Source organism: Chenopodium album, chromosome 5 (genome assembly GCF_948465745.1).
Source record: "Chenopodium album chromosome 5, dcCheAlbu1.1, whole genome shotgun sequence".
NCBI classification, from domain to species: Eukaryota; Viridiplantae; Streptophyta; class Magnoliopsida; order Caryophyllales; family Amaranthaceae; genus Chenopodium; species Chenopodium album.
Window position 1 is genome coordinate 78,571,792 of NC_137838.1, and position 17,562 is coordinate 78,589,353.

Below are 17,562 nucleotides of genomic sequence, written 5' to 3' on the forward strand. Positions count from 1 at the left end.
TAGATCTAAAAGGATCCATCCATAGGCCTGACCGGACCAGAAAATGCAGTATGAGACCGTCTTTTCGTTAGTAGTACCATCAGTTTAGAGACCAAGTAAGCTGTCAGAACCTTCGGTCAGAGCGAGATAAGAGAAGCAGGAAGGTGTTAGAGAAAAGACCTCGAGAACGGGGGCCCCGTGGGCACCAAAAACGGAGGTGAAAAAATTCCTAAATAAGCATAAAATCTCAGCGGTTGAGGATGGGAGCCGAGTCGAGACGTTGATGCTTCGAAGCCACCTCATTAACCATTGGTAAAAAAAATTATTTAATAGCTTAATAGCTGCAAGACCAAAAGAGGGTGAAAAGAACCGAAAGCCCCTCTTTTACTTTGAAGTTCTTTCCAGATACATGGTGGGATAGGGAATAAAGTATTGAAATGCTTCTTTTCCAGCGAAGTCTGACTCCGGTCGTGCTTTGGCATGCCAGAAAGGTAGAACTCTTGCTTAGTGCTTGCAAAGTATTAAGGACTGCAAGACGCGAGAAAGGGGGACCACCCTCTAAGCCTAAGTATTCCTCAATGACCGATAACGTACAAGTACCGTGAGGGAAAGGTGAAAAGAACCCTATTTAGGGAGTGCAATAGAGAACCGAGTTGGTCGGGTCAAGGGCCTGGGGCAGTCGCTACAGAGTAGGCTTGAAACCGAGCGGGAACATGGCTTTTACTGGAAGGGATTTTTTCTCGGATAAATCTTTTTCTTAATAGATCTTTTCTTCATTTTCAATTTTCCGGGGGTCTTTCTGTGGAAACCTTCACGAACAATCGTCGTTTTTTGATGGTTTTTCCCCTTCTCACAGCTGCTCTTTCCGCCCTTAGTGAAGCGAGTGACTTCTGCTCTCCAATTTAGCATTTGTGAGCGGCTTTCGCTTGGTTCGATACGCCCACCTACGAGACTTACCTTTGGCTTTCGCCTCAGTAGGTGTATTATTATACATTTTCAAAAAAATTCGTTTAGTTTCGGAATCAGATTAGGGAGTTTCCTGGAGATTACGAAATAACAAAAAAGTAAAAGTGACCAAGATGCAGGTGAATAATGAACTTGTACAACACGGGGCCCAAAGTCCATATTATCAAACAACATCGCTTATTCCTCCAACGGCTTCTTATTAAATAGAAATAGCATCGGAGTCGATATAGTTGTCTACTTGTCTTTACATAATACTTCCTCTGTTTTCTTTTAGCGCGGTAATTAAGAAAGGTGGGATTTACATGATATAATAAAATTTAAAATAGGTGTAATTTAGTGGGCCATGTGCTTTAAATAAGGGATATAGTATAATTTTTTCCCTAAAGTAACTTTCCTTTTATAGTGTGTTGCAAGTATTGTGACATTTCCTTTTTAGGGAAGTGTTGCAAGTAAAAGAAAACAGAGGAAACAAGGGTGTTTCTGAGTATGTGTAAAATGTGTAACTGTAGGGTGGTCGATCATACATGGTTGAATTTTGTTTTTTTTAGGGATATAGGGTTGAGTTAAAGACCCCAAAGTTTGATATTTGCTACTCTGTAATACGAAGTAAAGATAAAATTCATAATTTAGTAAAGTATATACTTCGTATGTTAAAACTCGTATTGCAATCTTGTAAAAAACAGAGGTTTTTTAGTGCGGCAAGCCACATGGTGTGGCACGGTTACTTGTATTTTAGGGTTACTTGTATTCTGGGGTTACTTGTATGGTATTACTTGTATTATGAGGTTACTTGTATTGGATACTTGTATCATGGGGTTACTTGTATGTGTTACTTGTATTCTGAGTAACTCTAGACCAAAATCTCATACCAAACCAGTAACACCCTACAAGTAACTCCTGATCAAAACCAATAACAGCCATATAAATAACCCTAGAATACAAGTAACACCTGACAAAACCAGTAACACCCTACAAGTAACCCCGACCAAAACCAGTAACACCCATACAAGTAACCCCAGAATACAAGTAACACCTACAAGTAACCCCTGACAAAACCAGCAACACCCTATAAGTAACCCCGACCAAAACCAGTAACACCCATACAAGTAACCCTAGAATACAAGTAACACCTACAAGTAACACCTTATAAGTAACACCGACCAAAACCAGTAACACCCATACAAGTAGCCCCAAAATACAAGTAATACCTACAAGTAACCCCTGACAAAACCAGTAACACCCTACAAGTAATCCTTGCCGCACCATGTGGCCAGCCACATACAAAAATTTGTATGTAAAAAATTGTTGTAGACATAGTTACACTTGACCAATTTCATCGCCGCCCCGGGTAAAAATATAAAATTGTAAAGAGATGAAATCATTATTTATTTAGTTTACATAATTAACTTTGTTAGAGATATAAAATATCAAAAAATATAATACGGAGTATAAGGTATACGGAAAATATATTACACATATATTTACCGATATCTCATATCTCTAATAAACTTTTATGATATTTTTTCACAGCCTTAAATTTGATATAATTTTAGGGTTGAGTTTAGCTAAACCTCTTTCCCTTCTTCACTATTTTTTTGAACAAAATCAATTCATTAATAAAAAGTTATACGACAACATCAATGGTGACATCGGAGGGTAATGCTTATGAGAAGTGTTTGATGAACAACATTGTTTCGTCACCGAACCAAATTCCCGCAACTCTTCCGGATCATCTAATAGTGGAGGAAATTCTACAAAGATTACCAGTAAAAACTCTAGTTCGATTCAAATCTGTTTCCAAGTTTTGGTTTTGTATAATTTCTTCTCCTGAATTTGCTAAAAAACACCTCAATCGAACCTCCGATAATAATGAATTTATCTTACTTAATTCTCTTTATTATTCTCGATCTTACAAGTTCTTGTCATTGCCATACGACGAGTCCAGCAATCTGAAAAGCCCTATCGAGATGAATTTTACTCTCGATATACCCTCTCGACAACAACTACAAACGGAAAAGGGTCGAGTGGTAGATCTTGTGGGTTCTTGTAATGGCCTCGTTTGCTTATCTTGTCTCAGTTATCCGACAATAATACTTTGTTATCAATTCTTAGTTATTTGTAATCCTGCAACACATCAATATCATGAAATTAATAATCCTTCATCAACAATTTTATAAGATTTTCCCCGCTTCAACAACTAGTTTGGAATTTTATGTGTACTCTTTGAGCACTGGGGAATGGAACGTGCTAAGTCATACTGATACAGTTTTTCGGTATTTCAAGCCGGAATTAGTGCCACTACAGACAACGGTTGATGATATTCTGTACTGGTCTATCGTGGTGAGCCATAGGAAGATAAGGCACATCATTGGGGTTGATATAGTAAACTTAAATTTCAAAGAATTTCCATGGATGGATTGGCTAGATCGATATAGTAGGGCTTCTTTTTTCGAGATGAATGGGTGCCTGTCATTACTTTGCTACTCATTATCGAGACAACCACAAGCTGATGTATGGACATTGAAACAAGGCAATGAATGGAGTTCTTGGGAGAAAATGTTTTCATTCGATATTGGACATAAGTATTTGCTACACATTACTTCCAATGGCAAATTCTTAGCACAAAATTATTTGAAACCACATATTTCTCGAATCACATTAATTGATCCAAGTCGAGACACTCTACAACAATCCTCGTTGGATATTTATTTGAATATGGTTGCTGCAAGAGGTTATGTCGAGAGTCTTGTTTCACCTTTTGGAGCAATCAAGTCTACCAAAGAGGAAGACCACGAGGTTTGATATAAGGATATAAGTCGTCATATAACCATTTAGGCATTTTTCAATTCTGTGGGTTAAGGGAGGAAGTGTTATCTCTAGTATTGGTACATTTTTCATCAATTCATAATTTCATACACTCAAATTTAAATCGAGTTACTTATTTGTCAAAGCCTTTACTTACATATAACCCGAACAATGTTACAACAGTTGCACAAAATCAGGTTGCTTAACAAACCATCGTAATGACAGCCCCTCTTAGTTACTCTTTTCATGATTCCATCCCTGCTTTAAATTTGTGGTCATAGATAATTTGGTGATTCTCCATGAATTAGCTGGTTAAACCGCCTTCTTCAAACAGCTGAATGAGGAACTAATATCCATTAGATGTGCTTATATTAATGTATACTGTATGTATTTATATAAATAAAAATGGGATTCTAACATTCATGCGTTAATTTAGTTCTGTGAATATACACATGCAAAAACAACAGATCGAACTATTTACAGTGCTCAAACAGTATTAACAAATCTTAAACTTGAACAGGCCTAAGCTCAGCATGCGTTCTCAAACCTCATATCTTCCGCGAGCCTGGAAAACAATTCCATTTCTTCCATTAATCTATTAGCCCTGGCATGATATCCGCCAAAATTAACATCCAGTTGTGTTTCCAACGACATTAATTGGAGTAGAACCTCACAAATTTCTCCCAAGTCGCTTGACATTGTCACGGCCTTCCTTCCTTGCTCTCCCGTGCAATCACTGTTGTCTTTACTTCCCATGTGTGTGCACCTCTTACAAGCCTGAAATTCATAATGTAGAATATAAATGGTTTTGCATCATTCTCCTCATTCCATTCTGGTTAGTTCTTAGGACTATACATCACAGAAAGTTTGAATGTACATAACCTGGTTTGGAATTTAATGTATTAATGTATTAACACCGTAGTATTTAGCCAACAATCAAATTAGTCCCTCCTAAAACTTCCTCTTAAAATCTCTTAGTAAAGGACTATATCATAATACAGAGTAAATTAGAGTACAGTTGACTAATGTCCGATTTTGTGACTCTTTTTCACTATCTCTGATCAAACAAATATGGGGATGTATCGGGAATTATGTTAGTACAAAATATAAAATGTGCCAAATAGTTCATGAAAAAATTATATAAGACAAAATTTGAGACAAGAGTTACCTGAAGCAGATGATTCAGTTTATCAATTTGATCAGGCTTCAGATAAGCTGACAGCAGCAGCTGTTGAAATAAGAGAACCACCTCAACACTAATGTTATTAGGAGAGAGGTTTTCGATTAAGCTAGATACACAGGCTTCATCGAACACAGAATTCATCCACGAAGGAACAGTTTTTGATCTTAAAAGAGCAGTAGCAATGTGCACTGCAGGCCGGTGATGATTCATCAATGAAGTAGATACTGAAGATGGCGCAGCCAAAGATCTTGCTAACTCCTCCACAATCATCCTGCACCAGCTGCTGTTTCTATTTAAGCTTGTATGATACGTACTGGGTACTTCCCAGCTGAAGATCATTGATAAACAGAGGCTAGAGTTCAGGGCAATTCGAAGATCACAGTGAAAAATAAGGCCTTCTAATACAGCAACTATGGACCGTAAATACCCCTTGGTGCATTTCAATCCATTCTGCTGATCTGTGATCCCACTCAATAACTCGAACAGGCAATGTGAGGCAATTAATTTTACCAGGGATGAACCGAAGTGCAGGAACCTGCATATATCCTCGCAAGAAATTCCAACTGCAGGAAATGCACATGTCCCTTCTGGTAAATCGAAGAAATTTTGCCAGTCCACGCTTCCTGGTAGAACAGCTTGCAAACTAAAGCACAAAAGAGTTAGCATTCAGATGAAACAATCAAAATGTTACTCAATAAAACCTTGCTTACCTTTTTAGGTAAAAGTGGACAAATAACAGCAGAAAAACTAAGGTGTGCTCGGTGTCTGATTCCTCTTCTTGCTCAATTGAAGCAGATCCATTTGCCAAAAGTCCATCGACTGTGGCTCGTATCAGGGAGGCTAAAGAAGAATTCAGAAGTATGAATTTTGCAGTTTCTACGAGCACACCCTGAGTGGAATGATACAAAACTAATGAAAGGACACCAAGTACTAATAGATGCTCTTCTGTCCATCCATTAGCCCTCATGGAGGAAGTAAACGAGTCAAACAGCTGCTTGGAGAGAGACGAAAAAGAAGAAAAAGTAAGAAATTTTCATGGATGAAACCAGGTCTCAATGCTTTACACAAAAACTTACCTACCTTCATCACCACTGCAAGCCAAGCTTCATCATCATAGAGTGTTTGAGATTGCACAGAACATAAGATGATGAAGATAAAACGTGAAACGATCATGTAGCTCTCTAGTGAGGAAGAACATAACAAATTCGAACAGAGATTTTGAACTGCACTGCCCATTCCATGCATGCAGAGCTGATCTGCAGCATGCGGAAAAATGGTGATAATTGACGATATAAAATGAAGTAATGATATTACATCCTCTAGTAACATATCATTTCCAACAAGCTGTTTCAGCAGAAGGACCAACAGTTTTGGTAAAAGGTTGTCTCCTACAGAGGCTAAACATGCTATATCGTGGAAATTAAGAATCCCACAGTTCATTAGGGTGTCATTTGAGAAACTATTTCGAGAGAGTTTGAGGATTTGGCAAGACAAGGACTTGCTGAATTTCTCCTGTTGAAACAACCATTTTAATGAGGATGGGTGAATGTCAAAAGATGATAAATCCCAATCTTGCTCCTCCAAGAGCTCGAAGAAAATCTTTTCTGCATCAGAACTGTAACAAATTTGGTAGTTTTTCTTGGCAAAGCTTCTACACAGAGCATAAAGATTCAACAAATAGACTACCACAATCGAGTCAACAGCTCTGAAAAGCAAGTGGCTGCTGTTGGCAAGCATATATTGCTCCAGAGAAGTCAAAATTAGCTTCTTGTCAGCAAGCCTGAGAAAGATGGGGAAAAATCTAAAGGTTAAGATGGAAAACTTGAAGGACATTAATAAGTCAAGAAAATTCAAAGCAGGGTTAGATACTTGCATTTCGTCGTATAAAGAGCTGATATGCAGTATTTGTAATACAGCAATCTGGCAAGATGACAGATCTAAGTTGTGCTTCTGCCCCAGAAGAAACAGAAGATCAACAGGATCTATTGGCAAAGCAGATGCAACAGTTCTGATGGATTTGCCAGAATCATCGCCAAGAATATTATCCACAATAGTACTTAGCATCAGATACACTGTCAATTTCATCTTTTCTGTTGGGTACAGACCTAAACATCTGAAAGACAAGCTGAACCACGAGAGTGAAAGTAGAGCATGAGTGCGTTGCAAGGCCTGATTATCATGAGCTTGTAACAGTATGAAGTGCAAGGTCTCCAATATTCTTAACACACTCTCCTCTTCCAAACCATTGATTTCTGTCATAAACCAAGGTACTATATGATTTTGACATACTTCTATAATTGAATCTCTCGGTTGCATCTCTGTACTATTACATATAGAGCTGATTTCGTGACAAAATGAGTATGTTTCTTTTAACAGAGATAAAGAATGCAGAAGTTGGTAGCTGTTTAAGTCATTTGTGCTCAATGAGGCCAGAATTGCATGTCTTGATGCTTGCAGGACTGTAGCCATCAAATTTGAAGCTCTGCTAGCTGAAGGAGATTTCACAAGAGCAACAAAAATGGAACAGATGGTAATGAATGCTTCAGGAAGCATACCCATCTCACCAGCAGAGTATCTCTTTAGTATTAGTGTCAAGGAACTACTTATTTCTTCAGCAAGTTTGGCAGATACTACTCCGGGATAACTTGAGATGCCAACCAATATGAGCTTTAGCATCTGAGGTTGAACAGGATGAAAAGGTACTTCAGCTACCTGAGGCAGAACAGAGACCAAAGTAGAGAAGCCAAGGGAAAGCCTCTGCCTGAAGACGTGTTCAGCCGCTGATAAGATATCAAGAGCTTGAACGCAAGAGCTTACAATCTGGTCCTTGTACTCTGCAAAGTAGAAGTTGTAATATAAGCATACAGTTAGGTAGCTTGTGAAACGCATCCAACAGAAAATCTATACCTAGAACTATATAAGTTGCTAATAACAACAGTATAACTTGAGTTAGAATAGCAAGATATTTGACAAAACACTGCACAAAGCATCACTGATGATATAAAATAGTAAATACTACATGTAGCATGATTCCTCAAGAATGCTTTTAACGTTTGATTCCTATAAATTTTTGTTTAGGCAAACAAATTATTACCTGATAGCCTTAGTATTTCAAATATATAGTCTGCAAGATTCTCTTCCACCAAGACTTGAATTTGCTTGAGTGAACAGTTCCCACATGACAAACAATGTACTATGAGGTCCAGTGTAGAGACTTGAACTTGACTATCAGGAGAGAGCAACGGAGACTTAATAGCCTCAGCAAACAATCTACTTAAAGAAGAACCATTAGGTTCATCATTGGAGGATTGTGTATAGTTATCCGCTTCACAGGTATCCATCATGTTGAACTCACTTGAAAAGGCATTTGAGAGGAATCCTCTTTGACCCAACACCTTCAGAAGAGCTACACAAGTAAATCAGTCATTACTTAACTAAGAGTCTGAAATGATATGCAAATACAAATGCTTCTTGCAGTGCTTCTCTTCTATGTGATGCAAGGATGTTACAACCTTAAGACAAAACGTAAAGCCCGTCTCATCCATATTTTTTCTAATCTAAATGTCCCCAAATAAATAGAAAGCTTAGCTTGCAGATTCAATTTGATCCTTAACAAGAGATGACAGTCATAACACATTCTCATGCAAACTGCTCAAGAGATTTTACCAAGCAAAGAATTTTAGCTAATAATCCTCTAATAGAGTTTTCCAAGTTATACCTTCCTTTATAACTTTCACTCTAGCTCAAGTACTAGTGTAATATCTGACTAGCTGAAAACTATAACCCAATTGACATTGCTATACATTAGAATGATCTTACTGAAGCTTAATCCCTTCGTGCCCAGAGAAAATAAAAGATTGGAATCCAAAATTTAAGATCTTCTACTAATATAGACCATAAATGCAACTTTTAATATTGCTTGGTTCTGCAGGTGTTGCAGAGTGATCCAAACTAGAAAGCTATATACAGGCAGTTGTGAGATATAAGGGACAAACCTAAACAGTTTAAGCGAACATCATCTCTTTGAGTCTTCATAAGTGCATCCAAAGATAATTGTAAGATCATGGGGCAATACTCAAACAATATATCAGCACCTTCCTCATCTTCACTGGAATACTGGAGGATACATATCCTGTACAGAACAAACATGATCTCCCCTCGAATTTCTTCACTGCATTTGTGATGGCATAGCAATGACAAAGTGAAAAGATAGTAATCTGTACTCAATAAATAAACTGCTCTGTGTTTGCTCAGGCTGATACCTTGGCAATTGAAGACCCATCACAAGATTGTTGATCAGACCAGTTTTATCTTTGATACTGTCATAAGTATCCATTTGACGTGTCAAAAGAACTCCCAGACAATGTAGCTACAATTAAAAAAAAAAAAAAAAACAAAAACAAAAAAAAAAAAAAAACAGTGAGTTTAACTCCAAATCACTGAGGTGCCAATAATTTGTGTTTACTTAATGCTTGTAGTTTACTTGATATTATATGCTGCAAATGCACTAATAGAAGACTATATGAGTAAATGGGAAGAAGCTTGGAGAAAGCATAATTTCACTCAATAAGCTGACTACATTATGATCACTGTTGTGACATAATGCATTTTTATTCATCATAGGCTTAAATCCAATCACTTAACAAATGACCAAACAAATGAATACACAGTTACATGTACTCATTTTAGGCCTATAGCTCAAATGAGTCAAATCTAACTACACCTAAAACAAAGCTGGTAGGCTTAATTCTAACTACACCTAAAACAAAGGCTTAAATCTAACTACATAGGCTAAAATGTATTCATCATAGGCTAAAATCTAATTACACCTAAAACAAAGATGGGTAGTCATCATAGGATTAAATCTAATTACATAGGCTTAAATCTAACTACATAGGCTTAAATCTAATTACACCTAAAACAAAGATGGGTAAAGGAAAAGTAGAGAGAAATAAATCAATCCGTATATAAGTATATAGCTAATTAACCAATAAAGTAACAGTATAACCACATTGTAGAAAAGAAAAATCTATTTCACACTCATTCTAGGCACAATATTATACACTTATACACCCATCCATATATGCTGTTGCGATTACTCCCCAAACATTCACATTTCTATTTGCATACTTTCCACGGGTTTTTCAAATAACAAAATGCATCAATGATTTTTACAGATAATGGTAGCTAGAATGCTAAGCTAGCTATAAGCCTTATAAACATATGTCACAACATAATTCATCTCCAAGAGTCATATTCGATCCAGAAGTGAATGCATAATGCTCTTACCAGTAAATCCATATTCAGTTCAGAAGTGAATGTATAATGATCTTACCAATAACTCCATCTTTACTGATCTCAACACGCCTATCAATGTCAATACTACGGTCTCCATCCTCCACATCTCTCATTTCAAAACTCGAAAAGTTGTAAAATCAAGTCTCCAGGAATTCACTTCGGATCTTTGACATAACTTCAGCAACCAAATTTCCAAACATTGACATCAAACAACCTATCCATTCATCAAAATTGAGCACAATCTAAGAGACAAGCCACCAATTCTCATCTGCAACCTCCATTTAAAAATCAACTTTTGAAATCAAACAATTTCATCATTCTCCAATAAAAACAATTCACATCAAAACCTAAAATTACATTTCACAAAATCACCACTCAATTTCCAAAAATCAACTTCTGAAATCAAAAATTTTCATCAATCTACAAAAAAATAATCACATCAAAACCTAACATCACATTTCACCACTCAAATTTTCAATTTCCACCAAAAATCATCTCATAATAAAACCACAAAAATCCAAACCTAATTGATCAAAATTCATCACAAACAGAAAAACAACTCACCGAGTAAACCTGACGACGACTCCAAGCAAGCTCACCAGACGACAAAACAGCAGCAACACTAGCAACAAAATCACCAGCAACCGAAGAACCACCATAATCAGAAATCTGAGAAACAACATCAATAACTTGGCGAGCAATCTGTTCATCATCAAAAGATGATAGAGAATGAACAAGAGGAGAGAGAATGAGGTGAGTATGAAACGAGAGAAGAGGAGAGAGAAAGGAAGGCTGAGAGACGGCATGAGAGAGCTGAGAGAGAGCGTAGGAGACATGGAAGGTTGGAGAATTAGGGTTTGTGATTAGGTTTGTGAAACAGAGTAAGCAAATTGAACCTCCTTCTTCGGTTTGAAGGATGAGCGAAGATCGATGACCTTGACTACATGATTGGGGTGATGATGATGAAGATGGTGGTGAGATCGGATGATTCGATTGCATCGGAATTGGAACCGGAACCGATAATGTCGAGTGTTGTTGTTCGAAGTAGGTGTACATTTTTGTGGGAGTTTGGTGATGATGAAGATGGAGAGATGAGAGAGAGGAGTAAATTTTGAATTTGGGGGGTTATGGCGCCAAAGGAAGGAGGTGAAATGGTATTTATAGAAGAGCCGAGTGCTGTCATTTTTTTTTGTTTTTTTTTGCTCGCGCTCGGGTGTGTTTTACTTTGAACACGATATACTTATTCGGGGATCGCACTCGTGGCAAGTGGGTATGATTTGGCGGATTATATATAACACCCGCCCTAATTTAAGTGGATATGAGTGCAAATTTGATGAATATAATGATTAATGAGTGAGTATGGATATAAAAAGTCATACTTCGACCCTTCGTATTCGTCATAAGAATTGAATATGTGGTAAATTTAAAATCTCGCTCAACTTATGTCCACCGTCCGCTCAATATCCACTTGTTCACTCAATCCCAACATTTTTATATACACAAGACATCTACTATATAATTTTATTGATGTATAAACTCGATGGTCATAGGTGGTAATAACTAATAAGTGGGTATAGGCAGGTAATATGTGAATTAGTGGGTAATAGATATGTACTTGAGTGGTATAGTAGATGAGGATTCCAATCATTCCATAGTGGGTAGTGGGTATAGAAATTTCAGGTGGATATAGGTTTGGGGAAGGGGGGTTTCCACAATTGCACCGCACCACACCCACCACCTGTTTGTTATCCCTAAATTCCCTAAGTTCACTTGTAATAAGTCGATGATGAATGAAGGATTGACCTAATGATTAAGAACTTTAAGAGTTGAATCTTTTCTATATTTATAGTGCAAAAAATATTTATTGCACACTTATATATTGTTCATTTTCTTCATCACAAATCAAAAAAGTTGTTTTTCGTAGAATGCAGTATAATTATCAACATTTGGGAGGGGAGGATTTAATGCTTTATGTATAGTCTCACATTGATTGGTTATTATCACTACAAGTTAAGGCAAATCTAACAAACTGTAACATTAGCTTGACTTGATTTGATTTAATTTTAATAAATTCAAACTAGAGAATGAACTCATCTTAATCCTATAACTTTGTTTGATATTTTGGCTTGATAGGAATGATTTGGGTTTAATCTAGATAAACCTAAACTCGACTAAATACATCATGTTTCAACATGTGCAATTAAAAATTTATGTTGTTACTTGGCTTTAATTTGTAATTTTATATGACTAGGGCAATTTGTGTGAAAAAGTGTATCCTATCATTGTCATTCAAATAATAAGCTCATATAGAATCATTTTCATAAATTAATAAGCTCACAAGTTAGGCAAATAATTGTTCCTCAAAAAAAAAAAAAAAGAGAGGCAAATGTAACTTAAGCTTGAACATGGCTCATTAACAACTGAACAAGGTCGGATCAAACTTCCCAAACCACCAGAATGTAATCCTTCTTTCCAGCAGCATTCTCGGTTGGCACCATGCAATGAACGACTCACAGTACAACCCCATATGGCGGCTGACTCGTGACAAACTTGGAGAGGATCAGGGTTGAATTCTACTCAAAAAGAAAAATCACCAAAAAGCAAGTTGAAATAAGAAACATATTGATCATTGCTTGCATGACAATCATTAGCAATAAACTATATGATACTATTATTATTAGCACATTGGTAGGGCTGCAAACAAGAGAACTAGCAATCCAGAAAAAGCAGTCACAGCAAGAAGACGCAAATTTACCAGTAATTGAAGTCAGTTAGCAAGTAGGAAAGGGGCCAAAGAGATCAGGACAGTAGTCAGGGAAAGGGAGATGTTTGTTTATGTCCAATGTAGATGGTTTCACAGCCTGTTCATAAATAATTCAAGCGAGTTTTGCTTACAAAATTCAGAAAGAAAAAAAAAAAATCAAATACTCAAATTCATACAAAGCCAAAATGAAATTGATGGATTATATAATTACTTCATTGTTATTATCATAAACCGACCACTGCAACAGCGGCAGTCTATTACAGAATTGTCAACTACTCAACAACAGCAACAGCAACAAAAAGTGCTGATTCCCAGCAAAAAAATTGTCTAATGGGAAAATCACATGATAAAACCTAATACAAGAAAAATTTAAACCACAATGCGCACACACCAACACAAGATAGCAGCACCGATCAAACTCCAGGGTTCTCCTCATCAATGGGCATGATTGTTCCAAAGGGGGAAATGAGACTCTCAACATATCCTACCGCATTTGAAACAGTTCTATTACCAGCACATGAGCAAGTATGGCTTTGCCTTTGTTTTTCAGTATCTAGACTTACATCAACTATCATGAACCGGTTCGGTGTTTGGAGCTCAAAACATTTCTCTACTAAAAACTTGCCTGTGGGGGTGTAATGAAAACCAAACGTGCATGGAAGAGAGAAATAACCCACTTTCTCCCAAGAGTTCCAGTCATCAAATTGTTTCAATGTCCAAAATTCAGTCGTCCGATCGATTAAGCTGATGCATTCCATTGATAAGCACCCATTCCTCAATAAAAACATCGTACAGACGTACTGTTGTAACCAATCCATCCAAGGGAATACTTTCACCTGTTCACTAACCAAATCATACCCTATAATGCGCTTAGGCATCGCATATACTGGAAGCCCAACAGACCAATACAGTATATCATTGACCACTTTTGTGTCCAGGCATAACCATTCATAGGGAGTAAAATAACCATCAAGGTCACACATTCTTTTCCAATTCCCAGTCTTAAACGAAAACACATAAAAGTATACAGGAGGAGGAGGTTCATGCTGAACTCTTAATCTAGACAATCCAAATAGCACGACTATCCTGTAGTCATCAATAGATGGTATATAACCAAACCAAGAAGTTCTAGGGCAGTAATCAGGATTAGGATACATAATTTCACGGTATGAATGCAGAGCAGGATTGCAGATAAAGAAGAAACATAAATTCCTACATTCAAAGCAAACCAACCCATTACCAGAACCCATAAAGCTAACCTTGGTTTTAGATATTTTTTGTTGAAAAGATGAATCAAAAAAGTTCTCCAATTCAATAGAGTCTTTCAGACTGTCAGATTCTTCATCATCATATGGCAATAACATGAATCTTAATGGGTTTTTAAAGATTAACAGAAATTGATTGGGGGAGAATTTGAGATGGGATTTTGCGAATTCAGGAGTAGAAATTGTGGAAAACCAGAATTTAGAAACAGATTTGAAACAGATTAGGGTTTTTACCAGCAATCTTGGCAGAATGAGGTCGATTATGAGATCATCGGGAATAGTTAGGGTTTCCGCCGAAACATAACTGATGTTGATGATCCTGCAATTCTCATTAGCAATAGAATCAGGATCATTCTCTTCCCTCAATTTCACCATTATTCAGATTTTCAGACCAATACTCTAGTTGCGACCAACTGGTATTTCAGACGAGAGATAAAAGCGGAAAAATAGAGGGAATGTAGTGTTTCGGAATAGTGCAAGAGGTTTAAGCAGTGCATTAAAGACGTATTTATTAAGAAATGGAGATGTGAAGAATCACTTTGTGTTATTAAGTAACACGCAAACACTTATTACGAATGCCGATGCAAATATTTGATTGTTGATATCTTTACTTGCGTATTAGTAAAAAATGATATTATGAATTTATACCTCGTAACTAATCCAACAATATATACGAACGAAGTATAACAATATTTCATTAAAAAAAAAAAAAAATATTTAATAATAGGAAAATTTTGCAAGAAATCCAAAGTGCCACGTGTCACATTTAAAGACCTTTTTTTTATCTTATTTCTTTGGGGTTCACATGTTTTCTCCTACACAATCTTGATTTTCTTCCACCTTTATGCCTTCAAATTACTCACTTAATATTTTCCGTTCAATTACATTTAGTTTTTCTTCCAATATCATGTCTCTTCACCTCAAAATAATTTCATGCCCCTTTACCCTAAATATAAAAAGATTTTAAAATTTCAAGTTTCCAAATTTATGCTATATACAGCTTCAAATTTTCAAACATTAATTTTTTATCAAAATTAATGAAATACATGTAGTTTATAAGGCATATATAATCAAATATAATGTAAAAGTCACTTTAAAAAGAAAAAGAAAAAGAAAAACCAAGCATCATGGATTAAAATTAGTTATTACATATAGGTAAGATAATTTAGTAAAACTCAATATCTTTATCATATAAATGAAGGGAAGGGCTTTGGTGTCCACCTAAAATACAATAATATAAATATTAGATGATTACAATTATAAGTTTATATTTGAAATGGAAACTAATCATTGACAAATCAGCCACATTTGGCAAGGTAAAAATTGGCACTAATTATTCAAATAATTGACATCAATTAAAAAAAATTAATTATGAAGGTACAATCAAGGAATTATAAATCATGGAACTTTTACAATTAAGATAATTCTATTAAAAATTATAATTAAGGAATCAATTCCACTTTGTGAATAGATGTAAATACATATAGCTAAATTTATGAATAATATTTTCTCCGTTTCTTTTTGTTGACACGTTTTTTAGTCACAATTTCCACAGCGCAACATAAACTATTAATATCTTTAATTACCGATAAACAAGGTTTATGAACAATTGATATTTTTAAAATATATATCGTGACGAATCTAACAAGATTCCACGGGACTATATTTTTAATTGTGTATAATGCATAAATCACGGTCAAAGGGGAGTAAGTAAATAGTGCTATATTCAAAATGTGTCGACTGGAAGAAGAAGAAAAAAAAACACCAAACAGAGAAAGTTCAATTTTTCTCCTCCTTATTCTTACAAGTGCATGAATATCATAATCAAGGTATATTTTGTGTGTGTTGATTTTAGAACTAGGAATTCATATGTCGTTAAAGAAATATATTCCAATGCATGAAATACTTTTAATTTTGTTATCAATCATATTAATGTCATAGTAATTTTTGTGGGGTGGTCTTCAAAAAGTTTACTATTTTTAATATAATTATGTTATTTGAGTTTTTTTTTTTTTTTCTCAATATTCCACTTTTTTTCATACGTGCATCAAAAAGGTGTCTTTGGTACACCCAAAAAATTACAATAAATCACGCATATATGACTAGTGTGAAAATGCAAAAAAGTCAATGAGTCACTTAATAAAGCGGAGGGTATAGATAAACAAAAGTTGTTTTAACATAATTTTTTTCAGTCATTGTTATTTAAAAAAAAAAATGCTTTGGATTATGTATATAATCTTCTTTAGACTTGTTTAAAGCTTGGATCATGCAATTTCAATCTTTTTTATTCCCACATAATCACTATATTTGATTATATTAATTAATTATGAACAAGATATATAACGAGTTAGCAAGATCTTCACCATACGACTAGTTGTAGCTTGTCCAATGTGTTTACTTGCATGGATGAACAAGAATGAGCAAACAGAGAATGTTCTTTTGCATCACTATACAAATTTGCTCATTTTGTGCAAGTAAAAAAAATGAAGCAAAATTAGCAAAACTAATTTGTTCAAATTTCGCTAGTGAGCAAAATTAATTTGCTCATTGTGTAAATGATTAGATACAATAATTTTTGTATGCTGCAAAGTACAACACCCCGGTTGTGTGGTAAAAAAGTAGTTTAAAATTTTATATATTCTCCAACTTTCTATTATTCTTGAAAGATATAATGGAAGAATAAAACTTAATTAAACTACAAATGCTTATGAACGAGTAGTTGAGTAACATTTACTTGGAGGTATTGTTTATGTGATGGGGAGGCAAATATGAACAAGTTGGTTGGACCAACCGAGCTAGCACCTCGAATTAGAATGTGAGACTTTTATATAATTATCACTAACAATAAAATAATACCAAAGCCTTATTTCCTTAACTGGTTATCGTTATGATTAAGATGCATAAAATAAAAATTTTAAGTAGTCAAGCACTAAATTCCCTCATACAAGCAAACAAGCAATCCAATCAAAGCACTTTGACAGTTTGTTTCAAAATTTTTTAGAAGCCAAGAAAATATGTACGTTAAAAACTGCCAAGGACTCCTATAAAAAGGGGGACAAAAAAAAGAACCTGATAACTTACCTGAATAATCTTATAATATCCTGCAAATAGAGTACACAAGATCTAATATCCAAGCCTATGCAGCTGTAACACCACCAGATTCAGAATTCAAGCTTGTAAGTGTTGAACCTTCTAATATGATCTGAACTGAGCAATCAATGTTGTCAATACAGACTCACAAGCTGCACCTGTGCTCCAAGAAGAGAGAAGAGGGGGGGGGGGGGGGGGGGAGCTTGAGTAAA

The 17,562-nt window shown here is 35.6% G+C and overlaps 3 protein-coding genes across 3 annotated transcripts; 1 reads left to right on the top strand and 2 right to left on the bottom strand.

Annotated features, from left to right (window-relative positions):
• Positions 1-2,585: 2,585 nt before the first annotated feature.
• Positions 2,586-3,747, top strand: LOC145633244 (F-box protein At5g18160-like). The gene is made up of 2 exons (XM_081685510.1): positions 2,586-3,002; positions 3,124-3,747. Exons 1-2 carry the CDS (start codon positions 2,586-2,588, stop codon positions 3,745-3,747), a joined length of 1,041 nt encoding a protein of 346 aa, XP_081541636.1.
• Positions 3,748-4,278: 531 nt separating this feature from the next.
• On the bottom strand, positions 4,279-11,332 carry LOC145633246 (protein PUTATIVE RECOMBINATION INITIATION DEFECT 1-like). Its single transcript, XM_081685511.1, has 9 exons — positions 10,796-11,332; positions 9,196-9,302; positions 8,929-9,104; positions 8,028-8,339; positions 6,807-7,767; positions 6,014-6,713; positions 5,644-5,924; positions 4,919-5,576; positions 4,279-4,527 (listed from the first exon to the last, which is right to left on the bottom strand). Exons 1-9 carry the CDS (start codon positions 11,285-11,287, stop codon positions 4,279-4,281), a joined length of 3,936 nt encoding a protein of 1,311 aa, XP_081541637.1. The 5' UTR covers positions 11,288-11,332.
• Positions 11,333-13,408: 2,076 nt separating this feature from the next.
• Positions 13,409-14,635, bottom strand: LOC145633247 (F-box protein At4g22390-like). Its single transcript, XM_081685512.1, has one exon. The coding sequence runs from the start codon at positions 14,633-14,635 to the stop codon at positions 13,409-13,411; it is 1,227 nt and encodes a 408-aa protein (XP_081541638.1).
• Between the last annotated feature and the right edge of the window lie 2,927 nt (positions 14,636-17,562).

What these genes read in the sequence shown, in the direction of transcription:
- LOC145633244 (XM_081685510.1), top strand. Translation starts at nt 2,586, where the DNA reads ATGGTGACATCGGAGGGTAATGCTTATGAGAAGTGTTTGATGAACAAC. An exon ending in TGGGTTCTTGTAATGGCCTC is followed by an intron (nt 3,003 to 3,123) that starts GTTTGCTTATCT and finishes CAATTTTATAAG; the next exon opens with ATTTTCCCCGCTTCAACAAC.
- LOC145633246 (XM_081685511.1), bottom strand. Translation starts at nt 11,287, where the DNA reads ATGTACACCTACTTCGAACAACAACACTCGACATTATCGGTTCCGGTT. An exon ending in TGTTCGCTTAAACTGTTTAG is followed by an intron (nt 8,340 to 8,928) that starts GTTTGTCCCTTA and finishes TTACTTGTGTAG; the next exon opens with CTCTTCTGAAGGTGTTGGGT. An exon ending in AACTGAATCATCTGCTTCAG is followed by an intron (nt 4,528 to 4,918) that starts GTAACTCTTGTC and finishes TATGAATTTCAG; the next exon opens with GCTTGTAAGAGGTGCACACA.
- LOC145633247 (XM_081685512.1), bottom strand. Translation starts at nt 14,635, where the DNA reads ATGGTGAAATTGAGGGAAGAGAATGATCCTGATTCTATTGCTAATGAG.